The sequence below is a fragment of the Protopterus annectens genome, chromosome 9.part0, assembly GCF_019279795.1.
Source record: "Protopterus annectens isolate FY-2018-M chromosome 9.part0, PAN1.0, whole genome shotgun sequence".
Classification (NCBI taxonomy): Eukaryota; Metazoa; Chordata; order Ceratodontiformes; family Protopteridae; genus Protopterus; species Protopterus annectens.
In genome coordinates, this window is record NC_056743.1 from 1474892556 (window position 1) to 1474912400 (window position 19845).

Genomic DNA, 19845 nt, shown 5'->3' on the forward strand with positions numbered 1-19845 from the left:
AAAGCCCACCACTCTAGCTGCTGACCTCCTCCCAGCAGAATACGTGCAAAAGGCTGCTGACATCATAGACTACCCAATTTCAATACTAATAAATAGAACAATATCCAAAGTCTCTGTTCCATCAATTTGGAAAGTTTCTCATGTTATACCATTACGTAAAGGTGGAAGCTCTACAGAACTATCTAATTACAGGCCCATCGCTATTCTAAAATGCCAAACCTCCCCCCTTATTAGCCCTAATTACTTTTACACCTACATCTCTTAACTCATTCACTAGGGACCACTCTTCCCTGAACATATTATTCAACACGGGGTCTGTCCTTCTAGTAATCGCTACGTCTCTAAAATCTATCTCACACATTTTCTCGAAAATGTCAAGAACCGGGTGGAGCGGGGGATTAAATGTACTACTGACTCTAAATTGATTTGAAACAAAATCTACTGTTGGTAATAGCAATTTTAAATTAATTTTTCAGGTGAATAATTTCAGTTCCACCAATAGTCTAAAAATATCTGAGCTCCTACTAGGTACAAAAGTTAGGCCTTTCACCAACAAGTTTACTAACTCCTCAGTTACCTGTAAGCTAGAATAATTAAATATTTTAAAATCACCTTCATTGTTAGTCACAATTATTACTTCAGCATGCTGTGTTGTATTAAAATCATGGCAACTCTCCATAATTGATGTGTCCCCCACACTAGAGACATCATCATTAAAAGGAATATCGTTTAGTTCATCCACTAAACCATTTGCATTCTCATATTGGTTTGTTAATGGATCAACATTGTCATCATGAGTCATTTTTAACAAAATTATTGCTTAACCTAGTCTCAATCAAAGTAGTGTCAATAACATTATTATATCCTGAAAAGTCAACACGATTAATCAGAGCAATCACAGATCCATTAATACTGTTCGTTTTATCATTTAAATTAACAATATCTGCTTCATATTTATCCACTGTTATAATGCTAGAAACATTGTTAGATCGTAAAAAGTCTTCATGAATAAGTGAAGTAAACATAGGGTTGACAATTCTATCCATTTCATCATTCATATTAATAATATCTGCCTCGCATTCATCAGCTGCTATAGTACTTGACACAACTTTCAAAGGATACAGTACCTTACTTGTGGTTAAATCAATCATCGGCGTCGGTCCTTCTTCTGACCGTTGTTCCTCCATTGGTTCACTCCACCCTGCTGAAAATTCATCGGCTGGTTCTTACCCTGTTGTTTTACTTGTCCCCCCATGTTAGACACAATATTACTGTTTCTCTGTGAAATCTGTTCACTTCAACGGATTCCCTCTGATGTACCTTCTCCTGGATCCACATCTCCACTGTAAACAAATGCTTCTGTTGGGTTGCCGTTGTTCACCATATCCTCCACTTGTGTGTCATGGTTCACGTCAAAATTCCTTCCACTTACTTATTGATTTGGTTTGAACCACTGCTGAGAAGCGGGCAGTTTCAGATAGGCTGAACCATTTTTGTAGTCATCACTGTCATGATTTAGTTTTTTAATTTTAAATGCTTTAAATTTCTCCATTTGTTTTTCAATACTCTCAAATATGTGACTGTAGTTGAATCGATATCTGTCAAAGTCTAAATCTTTCCTAATCTCCAAATCAAGTGATCCAATTTCAGTCTTTAATGAATCAATGGGCACTTGATAATGTGTTATCAGTAGCTGTAGTAATTCTAAGCCTTGCCGGTCAAATAACTTCACCAAATCCAAATGGAAAGGTGAACCGACTTCCAAACCTGTAGGGTAATGCCAATAACGTAAACCCTTAGGGACTTGCTGCCTCTGCACACATTCACGCAGGTACACCACTTCTAACTGCAGCTTCTTCAGTTTGAAAGATTTACTATCCAATGACTGCAGTCTATTAATAATTGAATTGGAATTTGTTTGGAAACCCGAACTAACTCCAGAAACAGATCCATTCAAAGGTTGCTTAGGTTTCAACCAGTTATTAAGATTAATAAGCAAATTATTTGTAGATAAATTCTCCATACTTGTATTAATGTCCGAAGACCCTGCTCCAGTCACAACATTTGCAAAAGACCTGACATCACCATTAGAACCAGGAACTGAGTCCAAACTTCGATTCTTGTGCACCAATTCATTCAGGCCATCCACTTTCTTGTTCAATGCCTCAATTAATGATGCTAAAGAACCAATATCGCCACTCAGTATGTTAACCCTTCCTTCAGAGTTAACCGGGCAAGTTGTAATAAGATTAACCACTGACCAAGTAGCCATGCTGCTACTCAAACAAACAACCAATTCAAAAACCAAAAAACATGTTAAAAACAACAAAAAAAGCAAGGAATATCGAGTCACTGTATAAATGTTAGCACTTTTGTCAAGTTAATTAACTCAGATTCATCAAACAATTAAATCAATCCACAATAAACACTTAAATACCCTTCCCAAATCACATGACCAAATCAATTAATCCATCATGTCACCATTTAAAAGTGCATTAAATATTCAATAATATATAAACATAAAAATGTATATGATATATGGCACATTGGCAACATGTGCTACATTACCTGTTGAATGGAGGTGCAGTATGCACATTACTACCTGTCTAATTTATGTAGTAAAGGTGTGCATGGCGGAAGAACAACAAGTACATGCTGACTCAACACAGCCTGCACTAGTAGCACAGGTGGCTATAACTCAGCCTATGACCCAGGTGACCAAAGTTCAAATAGCAGCTCAGTTACTTGATGACAAAGGAAGGGAGGATAACTGTGCCCATCCTGGGGGGGAGGAGGAGGGAGGTATGCTAGCTTGGAGCACATTCTCTCAGCCAGATTTCCCCGCACAGAATTTGGGTAAGCAACAAGCAGTTATGCTGAGGGTGAGAGAGACAGTTGAGTGCTGATGAGCATTGCTTCCCCACTCCCTATGTGTAACTGGGTGGGCACAAGGTGGGAGTAATAGGTAAAAATGCTCCCACAGCAGCAGTATAATTTTATTCCCATTGGGCTTGATTTCCTCACTGTCCCCGAATGTTGTTAGAGTAAGTTCAGAGGAGGTGGAAGCATTCAACAGACCTGTTGAGTAAGTAGACACACTAAGAACATCTGATGATCAGCAATGAAGGATCCAAAATGAGCTAAAAAAAGATTCCACTCATTCAACATTATCCATTCTGATTTTTAAATATTTGTGATTTTTAGTATGCAGTATAAAGGATGCAGGAATGAATATAGTTTATCAGCATGTAGAAGGAAGTGAAAAGAATAATGTACAAAGGCAGAGTTGATAAATAAAGCATTGCTTCAGTGGTGAGAAGTGAAACCCTATTAAGGGTCACACATGATGTTTTTAATGGCAGAGTGCATGCAACAGGGCACATACAACTGCACTGCCACAGATGAGGTACTGTGGCAACTAGCTGTCATAGTGTGGGTATGTCATAGTGCCTATATCAGCTGCCTCACAGTGGTGCCATGCATGTCAGCAATGTTTTGTAGACACATCAAATATTAAAGCAATGCTATTGATCAGTGGCACAATATTAGTTATTTCAATTTGGAACACATTAGGACTGCTTAGCTGCCCAACGGTTATTACGAGTTACAATAAAGTACAGCAACTCAAGTGTCTGACAGCTTTAAAAACTGTTGGATCCACTATGCTGCCATGCAAAGGCAGCAGGCAGCAGAATCCACATCTAATAAACCAACAGCTTTAAAAGTTGTTACACACTGCTGCACTACACTTTTGTTGTTTTTGTGACAATACAAAGTATATTAAAGCGTTCAAAATTGTCAGAAAGTGTCTGATTCAGATGTAGTTCTTTGGTGGCTACCATCTGCATGGCAGTGAGAATCTTGCTAATAACAAGGTTCTTGTGTATGACAGTCACTGTAAAAAGCTGACTATAGTTAGGTTCTTAATAGATGTGCCTTGTTATAACCAGGCTATTTTTTTGAACTTGGCCAGTAATCACCGTGTCCCATTTTTTATATACAAAGGTTGGGATGCACAGACTGTTAAAGCATTGTGCAGTGCAAATTAGCATGCATAATGGCAATGCGTAGGGTGTGGGGAATTCAAGGACAGATAGAGTGGCTACATAAAGGTCAAAACAGCATGCTATGCAGTGTATGGTGATGAGTGCACCCTACATGGAAAGAAAATGAGCAAATAAAGGAACTCACAATGGTGGGCCAATGCATGAAATGACAATGATGTGCAGCAGCTCACGCACATTCTGAGGCCTATTTTCATACCTCTCAACTGTCCAGATTTTCACAGAATGTCCAGATTTTTGCCTTTCATTTTTGGTCTGTTCCTCATAAAATTTGTGGTTTTCAGGCAAATTATTGAGAATTGAAGTCACTAAATAATGACAGACATTTGAGTTTCAGACTTCCTATCCTTCAGAAAATATATAATAATGCAAAACCTGTCATACTAGCAACTTTCTAAGTTTATAGGAGCAATATTTAAAATCTGTCCCTATTTTTGGGCCTTTGTCCCCCCATTTTTTTTCTGGCTTTGCCCAGATTTCTTGCACTGAGAGGATGAGAGGCATGTCTATGATTCATAGTATACAGTGGAAGTAATGCTGGGAATAGCAGGAAGAGCAGTACAAGTGTGTGTGTGTGTGTGTGTGTGTGTGTGTGTGTGTGTGTGTGTGTGTGTGTGTGTGTGTGTGTGTGTGTGTGTGTGTGTGTGTGTGTGTGTGTGTGTGTCTGTGTGTGTGTGTGTGTGTGTGTGTGTGTGTGTGTGTGTGTGTGTGTGTGTGTGTGTGTGTGTGTGTGTGTGTGTGTGTGTGTGTGTGTGTGTGTCTGTGTGTGTGAGTGCATGTGTCTGAGTGCATGTTTGTGTGTGTGTGTCTCAGTGCGTGTTTGTGTGTGTGTGTGTGTGTGTGTGTGTGTGTGTGTGTGTGTGTGTGTGTGTGTGTGTGTGTGTGTGTGTGTGTGTGTGTGTGTGTGTGTGTGTGTGTGTGTGTGTGTGTGCACATTAGGAGCAGCAGTCGGATTCAGTGCCCAAACTGTAGAGTGTTGCAGCCCTCTGTACTGCTGGAGGTGCAGATAGCACCTGACATGTCACCAACATGCAGGCCTTCGGCAGTAGTACTGTACTCTGTGACCTACAAGCACCCATTCCTGTAGATACAAAGCCATGCATAGCTTCTACATCTTAGCCACAGGGATCTTCCATGGACCTTCTTGGAGCACGTTACGTATACTGCAGGTGCCAGCCTCATGAATCTTAAGCCTCTTCCACAATATAATGCTACAACATGTAGGGGAGCTTATGTGATTCCCTAGGACAGATGAGGAGAGATTCAAGATAAAGCAGGCCTTTTATGACAAAGCCAATTTCCCTGAGGTACTTGGGGCCAAAAAGTGTAACATGTTGCTATCAAGAATCCACTTGATACAATGAACCTGCTAGAAAAACAAGAAGGGCTTCTCTCCCCAAACTACCATGGCCTGTCATGACCATGTCACTACAAATAATGTGTCTGTCTAAACTTTGGCAGTGTACAAGGTACACACATTTGGAACACATCCAAACTATACAGATGGTCCCTACAAGGGGGACTTCCCACACAGTTACCTGGTGGGTAGGTATAGATATATGCTAGATAGATAGGTCTATACAGACAGGCAGAGTGCAAGCAGGGAACAGGACACATAAAATATGTTGTATGCTGCATGTAGCAGGCAGAGCTAGATATGCCCTAGTACACCTTGTGCCTTGTGCATAGCATGTCATTCTACAAATAGCTGAAGCAGCAGGTTACCAACCAGGCATTCTCTTCAGCACCAGTCATAGCAGCATAGAAGGGTAGGGCAGAGAATCATGGGAGAAACATGCAGCAGCAGAGCCACAGCCAAGACATACTATACTTTGCAGCTTTGTCAAAGAAGTAGCTTCTAACCCACACCTATGAGTCATGATACAAAGAATACACAGCAAAAAGATGTATGTGTTAGATACTCAGGTTATGCAAGGCACTTCACAGACTAATACTTTGTGAATCAGATATCATTATCATACCCACAAACAAATTAGGCTCGAGATGTTCACAATCCTTATCAGTGGCACAAGTAGGGTAGTGACAGTTGAGTGCAATACTATGATATGGGGTAGAGTTGTGATCGGTGAACAAGGTAGCCATGTATTGTTAGATTGTGGGAAGTCATGTGATCACATCCTTCAATGGTGCAGTGGTAAGAAGGGCATTCTATATTACTCATCTCATAAGTAAGGGCACTGCCTCCAGAAAAGAATAAGTTATAACCTCCCTGTAATCTTCCCTCATCAGGCCAATAAGTGAGTACAATGCCTCTTCTGGTATGTACCTTTCCAAGCACCTGCAGCAATTGGAGAGACCACAAAGGTTTTCCTCACAAGGAAAATTCAGTGTCTTCAGCATCTGTCCTATGAGGATCATCTGAAATAACTGTCACTTTATTCAGTTTCATACAGACTACTCAGAGGCGATGTCTGCATTGTGTATCAGGCAATCTTTGACCCTGCTTTATTGGAAATGCTGCATATCCGTAAGTCAAATAGTACATGGGTTACTCACTCTAAAGGTCTTAACCTGGTATATGGCATTAATAGAACCTGCTGGAGGGATAGATTTGTCTCCCAGAGGTTACCACACCTTTGGAACAGATGAACAGACTTCCACTTCATATCAAGCAGAGCACCTCATTGTCCCTCTTCAAACGCAATCTGGACAATTGGATGGGTAACTGTAAATTCACCCCAGGGGTTCCACCTGTGTCCCTCTTGGACAGGGGTGATAGGTGATGATAGCAGAAATAAGGGTAAAACTTGGCTAGGCTTGTAAGTGCCCTAGGGTCATTAATCTAGCAACCTCCTAGATCCTATGAATGGTTGAGCTACTACAATTTGACCACGGCCATTATTCAGTGTGTTAGCTAGTTGTGTCAAGGAATGATGCAATCTGTGGTTGTGAGGGGGGAGGGGGATTGTGCGTGTGCTGCCCAACAAGGCATCATACCAGATCTAGACCCAGATGAGCATCAGTGCCCATGATCTTCCTGACACCCTAAACTAGAGCTGGTGGGCTGTGCACCCACAAGTAACATTGATGTTACCTCAACAACAGTTTGTGTAGTCTGAATTGGTATGGTCTATGGCTGATCTCCTTGCATCCTGATTCTCTCATGGCCATGGATTGCATGGTCTTTAGGGGAAGACTGCATGTTGGTTGCAATATGCCTCAAGGTGACACCTAGACAGGCCATGGTTGCCATCAGTAATATCTGCAGCTTTGTGTACTCCTTGACTGTATACTCCATGTCACTGTGAAGTTGTTGCACATAATTGCACAAGGCATTGAATACAATCAATATCTTCATAATACTGTGGGTAGTAGAATTTTGTGCCTGGATTACTGATCTGCACATCTAGCTGCTAATGTTGATTGTCACAGCCATATCAGGGACAGTCATGGAATCATGTATGTGCCACACCCCCATCACACTTATTTCCTTTGATGGAGGTAGTATTTGTTTCAGTAAATGTGTGAAGTAGGACACATGTGGAGCCTATGGTGGTCTCTCAGCTACAATATTTCTGTGATCTACTTGAGAAGCTATGTGGTTAGCCTGTACTTCTACAGTGGCCTCTATAATGATGTATGTGGGTGACTCTTGATGCAGATAGTTTGACTGTGTCATTGGATCATGGTAGTCACATGTTGCTATCATTATTAGCCACAGGTGCCCTGCTGATGGCAGCACTATGTTGTCTTGCTGTGCTGAACCTACCAATGGGACCTTTGAAAGCATGAACACACATGACACCATTGTCAGCACACACACTCTTATGTCTCTATAGCCACCTGTGACAGGCATACTGATACACTTGAATATACCAATGTATACCACTTCCACATATGTTGATGGGCTATTGCAGCTGCAGACAAAGAGGTGCCTCGAAGGATAGACATGCAGTTGGGCTTTGACCAGTACTTCATTTTGCATATGCAGTGTAGTGTACTGTAGTGTACTATAATGGACATTACCACCCTCCTGCTTCCCCTACTGAACCACAGGTGCTTAGTGCCAGACCAACTTCCACATCTATCCGGCCAAGGAAGGAGGACTCATTCCCCTTGGCCTGTGAATGACACAAAATACTCCTCGACCTCAGTGAGAAGCTCTGGTGTAGATGTTTCCCTTGATGGTGGACTTATCTTTCAGAATGTCCATGTCTTTTCCTTTACAAGTAGTATCATGTCAATGACCTTTTATTGCACCTGTGATAAATAACTATTAGGACCACCAACATTTTGTACTAGTCCCTGCCATATCTTATCCCAATAATGCTTGTCTGCAGCACATTTGCCCAGGAGGTGCAAGCTATTTATCTGTGGTGCCTACAGCAGCACCTTTTTCTCCTAGCTAATGAACGTTTCAAGACATTACCTCCTTTGGGTGGCTATACCAGCACTTGTACACAAATGAATATTGCATGTCAGCCTGTAGGAATTTATGTTGTTCTCTGGCATATACATATTTATAGTCACAGAACATCTTTTATACAATTAGTTATCAGACGCATTTAGTAGTATGCATCCCCCTCATTTATGTACTGTAGCCCTAATTCAGCATATGGCCCTGGAACCTCACACCTCTTGGGCCTGTGCTGTCAATGGTTTCCTGTGTTTTCAGTTTGAACTCCCAAGTCATAGGCAAATGGCACAATGTGAAGTCAGTATCCCCCCCATTTATAGATAAATCATGGCAACAGCTCACTGTTGTTGACGTCCACCACAGAGTTTGCTGCTGTTTTTGTTGCTGTTGTTGTTGTTGTTGCTGTGGCACTTTACCAGACATGACTCCTTCCTTAGCTCTGGATAAATCTACATCTACAGAGGCTTTACTGATATTCTTTTATTTCCAAGATTAGTGGTTGTAAAAGTTGCTGCCCAAAATGGCACAACCCATTTAAATTCTACTAACAACTGACAGCTAGAGCAGAAGTTATGTTAATGAAGCCAGTTACTGCCACTGTCTCTGAATCACTGCAATATGCTAGCCATACATTGCATCACTAGTTGCACATGACACTGTGAACAAGAAGTACGTGACCTTTATCCTCATGCCTATGGCATGTGCATGCCTGTAAGACCATGATCCAGCACTATAGATATATTGCAGTATCTTGATGGGGTGCTACCACCATGTCCTAGTGTTAAACAGCAGCATTTTGTTGCAAGACACATGATTCTAAAATGTGTGCATGTACACTGGGATACTATTTTGCTCCAGAGTAGGCCTGACTAAGAAGCCAAGGCTATCTCAGGCAATAGAGTATTCAGTGTACAGCATGGTGTACTGGAAAAAACAGGATTTTCCTGCTCTTCCTGCAAAGTAACTTCAGAGATCACCCCTTGTTCATTATGATGGCTGATTGTGTAAAGTAAATGTCTGGCCCATGCTAAACAGAATGGTGACGGGTGTCATTGGCATCACTCATTCTGGAGATCATCTCCTGGATAGCTATAGTGACCTGAAGAGGTAAAATCCAATCTGCTTCGCCAGTGAGAGAGGTTCAGGAAAGGAATCCTGACATGTATTGTAAGCATTTTATCAGCACCACTGTCTTCTACTACCTTAGCTGATGTTTGCATTTACTTAAGAGCACATCCTTTGTATCTAAGTGGCAGAGGAGTGACATCTGAACATGGTCATTTGGCACAAAGACAGGAGCTTCTGTCTCAGCAGTGGGGTTTGCATGACATCTATAACACTTTTCTGTATAGCTGTGACTGTGTTTTTAGCTTATACTTGTAAAATGTGTTTTTTCTTCATTTTATCATCCTTCCACAGGTCCTGTTGTAGAGGAGGAGACGATGAGGCCAAGGTCACCTTTGTCTGTGTTGGCTGCTGCCTCTGTTACTGAATCAAGAATGGACACCCGGTTTACATCTCCACATGGAGACCATGGTTCACTGGTTCCGTGTCTGCTTCTCCTCGTGGATGACGTAAAATCTTCTTTCAGAAAGTGGACAGAAGAAGTCTCCATCAGTTTCCTGGTGATAATTGCAGATGGTCATAGCTGTTGAGGTGTACTGGCAGCCGGATGCCTACCTTATCAATGTGGACAGCCTTCTGGAATGACTAGTGAAGTCATGTGATTAGCAGGCCCCACCCATCAAAAAAACAGCAGAGCACCCAGCCCATAACATCACCACCCTTGGGACTGATGCCTGGGTGTGTTTCCCCGTGGGCCAGACTAGTATCAAACCATGTCAGGATCTCATGATGGTGCTTTCCATAACATAAGTCTCATTCTTCATTCCTTGTTCATTGTCAAATCCTTCCCATTACCATTTTCCACCATCTGTAGATATCTATCCATTGTCTTCCCTTACTTTTGTATATATACCACCTGTACCTCTCTGTATCTGTGCCCGGAGTCTACCTGTCTGCCACTACCACCAGCCTTGAACGTTATTTCACATTCATTGCTATCCCTGACTATAGTCCTCATCAGTCCTTATTTTGTATAACTCACAAAAGGGAGTCTTTTCCAAAACAAATTACACTTCCTTCTTCTCCCACCTGCCGTACACACACTATGGTTTCCTTTCTGTTTCTTTCTGTTTTCTTGCTTCCTATTTTCTTACCTACTTCATTTCCTCCCAATATACTATGAGTTGCTGCAGAGCTACGCACACCCACACTGATATATTTGCTGGCTACTGTCCTGTTCTGCTTGTTCTACCTGAACACATCCTGCAGTTCTGTGGTGGCACATTAGCTATGCACACCCACACTGATGTGTTTGCTGGCTGCTGTCCTGTGCTGCTTGTTCTACATGAACACAACCTGCAGTTATTTGGTGGCACATTTTACGTGAGTGTGCATTACTCTGTTCTTACTTGCCACAGCTGTGACATCCTTCATGTTTTTGACACATGGTACTGTTGTGCTGCTCCTACAGTTATATGGTGGCACATTGCATGTTAGAGTGCAGTGCTCTCTTACTCTTACCTGCCACACCTGTGACATCCTTCTTGTTGACACATGGTTCTGTAGTGCTACTTGTTCTACATGAACACATCCTGCAGTTATGTGGTGGCACATTTCACATGCGTGTACTGTTATTCTTACCTGCCACCTTTGACATCCTTCACGTTGCTGGCACATGGTGCTGTAGTGCTGCTCCCACAGTTATGCGTTGGCAAATTGCATGTTAGTGTGCAGTGCTCTCTTACTCTTACCTGCCACACCTGTGATATCCTTCATGTTGTTGACACACAGTTCTGTAGTGCTGCTCCCACTGAACAGCAGCCTGATGTTGCTTTTCCCATTATCTCTATACATCACTCTAATTTTTACTCACTTTCCTGGCACTGTTCAGTGCCTAACACTTGTCTAATTTGCTATACAGCTCTTCACACACTGATTTTATTTATTTATTTTATTTTATTTTACATTTGTTAACCGGGAAAGTCCGACTTGGAACTAAGCCAATTTTCAATGGAGGCCCAGGGAGAAGGCTCCAGATGCATGTCTTTGTAACGTGGGAGGAAACCGGAGCACCCTGAAGAAACCCACATGAATGTAGGGAGGACATGCAGACTCCACACAGAAGATACCCCAGCAGAGAATCGAACCTGAGAACCTCTTGCTATGAGGCGACAACGCTACCGCTGCACCACTGCACCATCTGAAAAATTTGTGCTGTGTACCTGTGTAGCACTTGCCTATGAATCCTTGCCTATTTTTTTTCTCTTCTACATATAACATTTGCAATCACCACTGGGCCTTGTAGCACTCTACACTTGTTCAAGTTAGAGCCTCCTAGCAACACCATGACTGATACTGGAGTCTAGATCTATAAAAAAAGACTTTAAAGCAGATAAATAATTAAGAAACTTACAGCAGTCATTTCAATTTGGAAATGTATACCATACAAAAGAAAACATCTGTAGGGGACAAAGTAAGAAATATAAATGGTTAGTTCTGGGAAAAGTTATACAATGCGATCACGTGTCTTTTTTTATTTTATTTATTTATTTTTAACTTTCTGTGTTTCGCAGAGTGGGTGTAACATGGCTAGGTAATCACTTAAACTAAATGCTATGGTGCATATCTAACCCCATTCTATGAAACACTGAAACTTAAAGAAACACTGGCTCCTGTTACGTAACATTTTGCTAGTGCTACTTATTTGTGAATCCTAGAGATAATGTCAGAAAATTTAATGGCAGTTTTTTTTTCTGTGACTCATTTATTAAGAAAACATTTAACAATGTAACAGAATACTCCATTGTTTAGCTTTTAGAGTGTCTCTGAAAAAGAAAATAGCATATATTAGAAAAGGTCAAATCCAAAGACTTTTTTATCAGTTTGCTAATGCTTTTTTTTTCGTTTGTTTCAAAACAAGAGATATAAAAATGTTGTTATATATAATTTTCCTGCTGTAGAGGAAATCATTGTATTATAAATCCATCCAGCTTAATTTTATTATATTGGTCTACCACAAAGCAGTTTACAAAACTAATGGAATTAAAACAAGTAAATATTAAACAAAACTCAGGAGTTAAAGAATCCACTAAGTAAAAGAAAATAAATGTCACTATATAAAAGAAAACTTACAGTATCACTAGGTGCCAGCAGAAGAGCAAAGCTGCTTAAATGGGTACATTTACATGTTACATGTGTTTTGTTAGATTCTGTGCTAACAAGGGAACATCCTTCAGTGGACCATTTACTATTATTGTTGTCATCAGTTTTCCAGAAGGCACATCTAAGTTTTCTCATATCCTCTTCTACAACCTGCTAAAAATAAATGAAAATTAATGTTGTAGTGTAGTTCATGCATCATAAATAAAGTAATGTTACACAGTGTTGCACAGTCATACATTAACTCAGGGAATGACAATTATTTTCACTGCCCTTTAAGTGAAGAAGATAACTAAAATGAACATCAAGGTGGCATTATATCCATTATATCCAGAGCTATTGTTTTTGTTGTTGTTGTTACTTTCTTTTAAGTTATGAAAAAGATGGACTCTGCTTTCTTCCTTCTCCAGAAAACAGAACCAATGCCTTCATTAGATTAAAGGTAAGCTGCTCTTGAGATGCTAATGCAATAGATGTTATACTTGTATACCCTTTCAAAGCATTCATCTGATTTTCAGCAGTCAGTTGTGTTCAGTTATATCATACAGGGGCTGATGACAAAATAGGTCTAGAAGAATAAAATTGAAACAGGCAGGGTCTCCAGGACAAGACAACAGAGCCCTTTGTAGTTTTAAGTACAATGCTTCAGAATCTGCTACCAGCCTGTTTTAATAAATGTTTTAGGTGAGGCTTTTAAGATTCAGAAATGATGGCAACATGTAAATTGCAAAAAAAAAAAAAAAACTGGTCTGCAACTAGAAAAAATATTATGCTGTAACTCCAGAAACCAGAATGTTAGGAGATGAAAAGATGGGACACAGTGTAGCAAAGGAGAGCATACATCATTACGGATGTGTAAACAGCAGTACCTGGAAGACAGGTTAAGATAATGAGGCTGTAAGAGACTGGATAGGCTGAATGCCCTTAATGGTATGCTTGCCTGATTGTTCAACAATATCATTTAAAGTAGGATGGCTGCAGCTGATGTCATTAACACACTAGACTGTACATTCAACTGGATCATTCCAGTAGCAGGTGTATGATATAATCATTTTATATTACTGTAGAGAGGCTATACCAGGAACACTGTGTAAAATTCTGAAGGCCAGTGCTAAACAAAAATATCTAACATTAAGGGAGAATCATATTAGCTGTCTAGACTTAGCTAAGACATGTAAGACAAAACATATGCAATCTGTCAACAAGGTTTAGATCGCTATTCAGGACAGATGCAATAAGAATTATATAAATTAAACATAAACGTTCAATATCATCATCATAGATGGACAGAGCTGATAAATGTTTAGTCTAAAACTGGTGCTCTGTCTCATGAAGGATGACAGCAAATTGGGAAATATTTCTCCCTGAAACTCCAAGCTACCTATTTTGTTCATAGGGAGATCAGTCCCACCAAATGTATTTCAGATTACCTCTTTTGGGCATTATTAACAGATGCATTTAAAAAAGATTGTATTACATGCGCACATAAAAGTGTTGTAAGCATTCAAGGCAAGATACATATGAATGAGGTTGGAAATTAACAATATTATTAAAGCATCTTTATTAAGTACATTTAAAGTAAACATTTACTCAAATGTTAACATATTTGGATGTTCCTAGTATGATTAATTTTCACCATATTTTGTAACATATAAGTGTTAAGCATATGATGCCAAATAACAAATGCATTAATGGTGACACATTCAACAAATCTTTCTATCTTAATAACGTCTGGTAAGTGCACTTGTAAAAACCAATATTATACAATATACCTTAATCCTTCCATCTCATAATTAGCATGAAAATATTTAAATCTGCACATAAAGTTAAATTTAATGAAACACATTATGCAGATGAATAGTATCCCCATAGATCACCAGAATCACCCCTCTATAGCATTTAAACCATCCTTCCTAAAGTTCTTTAAAAATGTTTATCCAAACTTTTTAACTAAATGGTCAATAGCAATACCATTAAAATTTCAGTATGTTTAGTAACATGTAAATAGCATAAAATATTACCATATTCAGAATTTGTTGAATGCACATGCAGGTTTACTTCATTTTTCTAACTTAAAAATGAAAAGAAAAACAAATGGAAAAGCCCCCCCCCCCCCCCATCAGACTGCATCATTATTCTTCCAGGATATTGTTCAGTCAAATTGGTTAATACTTCACCTTTTTTCTTGTTGGAGCTAAAAGAGCATGTTTTCTTATAGTTAAACTTTCACCACATGCTGCAGTATACAGACTGTCTTCAATACTATCATCTTACAAAAAAGTATAAGTGCTTATATAAATAATTGCCATGTAACACATTTCAGTCACACAACTCATAATTAAAATAAAACTCATAATTAAAATAAAAATATTCTTAACAAATATACCCTGGGATTTAGAAATATTGTACATGTTGCAGTGGATGAATATGCATGATGCATAATGGTGTAATTACATGGAAATGAGCAACATTATTAAACTGAGCATAACATGAAATGCAAATGAGGGTAAACAAAATGGTGGCACAATTCAGAAATGTATATATTTTGTGCAATGAAGTGCTTCCCCCAGAGTAAATTCCCAGAGTTATTGAAGGGAGACCAGGAAAATGTACAGGTAAGCTGCTGCATTCATGATGCTAATAGTCATCAAGGTGCATGTCATCACCATCGGTGCTACTGAATCTTCTTTCTGCATCTAACATGTCATACAGTTGCCAACATGGTAAAGTGGATTGTTACCACATGGACAGACAGCTGAACAAGATGTATCACCCTCATACACAGGCCTGTGGGACATGCAGAGTACCCATTCCTGTAGATGTTGAGGTATGTGTGTCTTTGAGCATCTTAGATAAAAGGGCTCTTCAGTGGTAAGAAGGGAATACAGTATATGTATCCCAGCTAACTTCCTTAAATCTTTCACTGTTATGCTTCTTGTGGCAGAGCATATGTGGTTCTTGTATATCACATAGGAGAGAAGCAATACTACGTGGACATTTTATGACAAAACCCATTTCACTGAGGTACTGGGAGCCATTGACTCCATCCACACTGCCATGAAGGCCCTGCATGGAAAGCAAGGACAACAGCATATCAGCTATTAGGGGTACTACTCTATCAACTGCCTGGAGGTCTTTAGTGCACTCGTATAAAATGTGCAAGCAGGCCATCTAAATCATGCCCACAATTTCCACATTTGACACACAAGCAACTTATATCAGCAGCTTCCCTGCTGTGATTTTCCACAGTGTCATCTTATTTTGATGCCGGATATGCCCTAGAGCCATTGCTACTGCCACCAATTAGAAACCCACAGACCATTGTAGTGAATAGGTTCATAGGTTCATAGATTAGTACTAAGCTAACTGCCCTTGTGAGCCATTTTAAGCCTAGCCAATTATCCCTTGTGAGACTCAAACCCTGCACCTTGTGTTTGTAAGGTAAACACCTTAACCATTAGGCCACCCTCCGACCCCTTGCATGCAGCACCACCCTTTCATAGATCCACATTATTGCTGAATGTGTGTTTGGACTGCAAACATTATGCTACTGCTGCCCAGGTGTCTGTGGAGGGCACTGCAGCATGACCATAGAATATACAGAAAAAATGTTTGCAGTATTACACAAAATGTTGCCACATAAACAGATACAGCAGGGGAGACATTTAGAATAAGGAAGTCACAGAGTCAGTAACAGAGGAGGTGCCTTTGAGGACCCTGTAGAGGACCTGGCTGTAGGGAATGACTATGCAAGGGTGAGGTGTGGGCAGGGTGCTGTTGCACTTGCTAAGAGATCATATATGTTTCATAACTATGGGCCAGAAAAATGCACAACATATAACAGTAAAAATGATGGATGCAAACCTATACCCAGGCTTTGCCATATATATTATGGCCACATTCTGTGTCAAATACAGGATACCTAGGTTACAGGGGAATGAAGACAGGGTATAGTTATCATATGCACAGGTGGGGATGGTCAAAGTGACAGGTGTCAACAGCCGGCATAGTGTGTGTGTGTGTGTGTGTGTGTGTGTGTGTGTGTGTGTGTGTGTGTGTGTGTGTGAGGTGGGTGCAGGTTAATGATGTATGGAACTATGTGAGCCATGGCTGGGTGAGTGAGGAGAACTGAGCACACTGGGTTAGGAGGGGGTGATGTTGCCAGTGTGCTGTGTGAATGGTTGGTGGTGGGTAATGCTGACATGTGCATCTGGGTGTGCATGGGCACAGCTCCTGCAGATAATGTAGCACTGTGCTGTGCTCTGATTGATAAGACTAAGGTACCCATAAGAAATCTAGTCAACAGCCATAAATGTTCCCATCCACAGGCATGGGGGGTATTCTCCCCAGGGAATATCACAGCATGATCCACTGAACACTTAGAGAAAGGAGTACTCCATATGCATGAACAGCAGGATGTGCTGCAGGTGGTTTCATCATAAACAGCCTATGTACATCTATGTCCATAATGACCCAGAGTTCCTACAACACTAGATGGTGGTGTGGAGGTGATGGTGCTACAAACCCTAGGCTGTGTCCTCCCCTCCTGCTGTTGGCATCATCTCTAGCACCATGGGAAGAGAGTACCCAAGCTAGGTGAAAGAACAGGGGCATCTGTAATTAACAGGACCCCTATGCTCTCTCTCCAAAATTATACACATATGGCCCACTACTCCAACAGGTTATAACACACACCATGTACTACCCTCACCAGCTCAGCTATGCCTGCATTGGTCTCTGCCTGTCCCTGTATAATGGCCCTGTCCAGTCATTGCATAGTGGCCATAGAGGCACTCAGATCAAGATGTCATAACTTCCCTTGATGAGATTGGCCAGCAGCATACTGACCCCTGAGGCCTTCTTCACACTCGACAAAGCTTAAAACGACCAAGAGTGGCTCTATCACTAGAGATGAAGGCAGCCCACTGAATCCTGTGTTGACCTCATCCTCTCATGGGGTGGCATCGTTGATCTAAGGGGTGGATTACAGAGGCAAAATAAAGTCACCCATGGAAGGAGCCAGGGACATGGCCATCCCATTACCCATGTCAGCCAAAGACATTGTGATCTCCGGCTGTTCTGGGATTTGGCTGCCATCATTGCGCTGACATCAGGTAGGCCTATATTCATGATGGAGGACACTGATAACACAGTACCTGTGAAAACACATAAACATTACCTAGTCTAAAAATGAATTCTTTACTAACACCCTCAGCCTGTGAAAATATTTCTGTATAATGTATCATTATGTCTTGTTAAATCAGACCACAATTTAGTGATCTTTTCCTTTAAAACTGGTGGTACTTCCCCTGTAAATTGTTCTGTGTTTAGGGACTTCTCAAAAGCAAGCCTTCATTTACTTGATGACTTAAATAAATTCTGCTGTAATCATCCGCTGAAGGATTCTATTGCTTAAGCTGCTACCTATGACTCTGACTTCTACTCCCACTTAAATAGTTGTATTGCTAAGGCAGTCTTTATCTGTAACAAATATAATGAGAAGTTTAAACAACCCCCATGGTCAAATGCCCATATAAATAAACTATATAACAAGAGAAATAAACTGTTTAATGCTTAAAAGAGGTCTCATTCTACCTACCATAACTGCATACTTAAGCAAACTAATAAAGAGCTTAATAGAACCATTAGGAAGCTCAAAGCTGAGTATGAAATTAAAATAGCCACTAAAACCAAAAATAACTACAAATCTTTAACTATGTCTACCAAGAAAGGCTGATTGGATACAGTACCCATTTTCAGCAGAGGCCCAAGGAAAAAAGATTCAAGAAAAAGTAGATGTACAATATAGTAAAGTTGAAACAAGCTCTAAAGAAAGATGTAAAAAATAATGAAATTCATGAGGGTCTATGTCAGAAGATCAAACTTCTGTAATATTGAATGGTAGAACATTGAGGCACACTACTTCAAATCAGCTTAACATTGGAAAACAGGCAACACAGTGTGTTTGCAAGGGGCAACCCCCTGCACCTCCATACCCTTTGCATATTATATATAAACATAAAAAATAAACAAACAAATAAATAAATAATACACCATCTCTGAGATCACTCCACACTGGGGAATAGGCAAACACCCAAACCCAAGAAATATGGCTTTTTGATAAAAAGCTAGTTCAATGTTCTATGCTTTGATGTTCTGTCATTTGATATATGCAAGGTCAAGCTTATCAAAGAGAACTATTCATTAAATGGTATAAACAACAAATATCACACAAATATATAAACTGTAGTAAGTCCTAAGAAGTGACTTCGGTGCATATTACAGTATATCAGTGAAGACAGATACTGTCTGTATAGATAAAACAGCATAACTAAGCTTTACAGAATACCAATATTTGGAAGCTAAGACAATGTGGTATGTATCTACAGTCATACTGATATGTAAGTTGATAGGAGAACAATAAAGAATGATGCATTCACATGATGCTGATATGTAAGCTGCTAGGAGAACAATAAAGCATGATGCATCTACAGTCATGCTGATATGTAAGGTGTAGGAGAACTATAAAGCACGATGCATCCACAGTCAGGATGTTATATAAGCTGATAGCAGAACAATAAAGAATGATGCATTCACGTGATGCTGATATGTAAGGTGTAGGAGAACAATAAAGTATGGACAATAAAGCATGATGCATCCACAGTCAGGCTGTTATGCAAGCTGATAGGAGAACAATAAAGCATACATTTCTCCTGAGAAGAATGCAAACCTCACTTCACTAAGACATAAAAAGGCAGTTATTTTAATAAGTAAGAACAAAATGTCTTAAGTATGTGGGCATTTTTATTCTGGAACTTCAGAACAGTTGCAGATGCTAGTGTGATTCTGATGTAGTTTGAGGTCGTGCTTAAAAGTTAGGCCTTTATTTGTCTAATCATGAAGGGAATGCTGTTCCATAGTTAAGCTATGCCTACTGACTATAAGGAATGCTTATGTGAGGTGATGAATGTTTGAAATTCCACTTTTGATAGAAATTTCCTTTTGGGTGTATACCATTTTAATGTATTACTAATGGATGGAGTGTTTTAGGGAAATTATAGTATGTTATGTGCCATTATGAGCTGTGTATATAATATGTGGTCTGGCAGTTCTAGCCAGTTCAAGTTCAATAGGGGAATGTAGTGATGCGACTGGTTTGGGAGATTGATGCAAATTTAC

The 19845-nt window shown here is 40.1% G+C and overlaps 1 protein-coding gene across 1 annotated transcript in view; it reads right to left on the minus strand.

Moving 5' to 3' along the window:
• The window catches only part of LOC122812125 (adhesion G protein-coupled receptor E1-like), a gene marked incomplete in the record, with an annotated part of 2110064 nt that overhangs the window by 464323 nt on the left and 1625896 nt on the right, over window positions 1-19845 (minus strand). Inside the window, 1 exon segment of the mRNA XM_044084415.1 lies at window positions 12640-12822. Within this exon segment, the coding sequence (XP_043940350.1) occupies window positions 12640-12822 (183 nt within the window).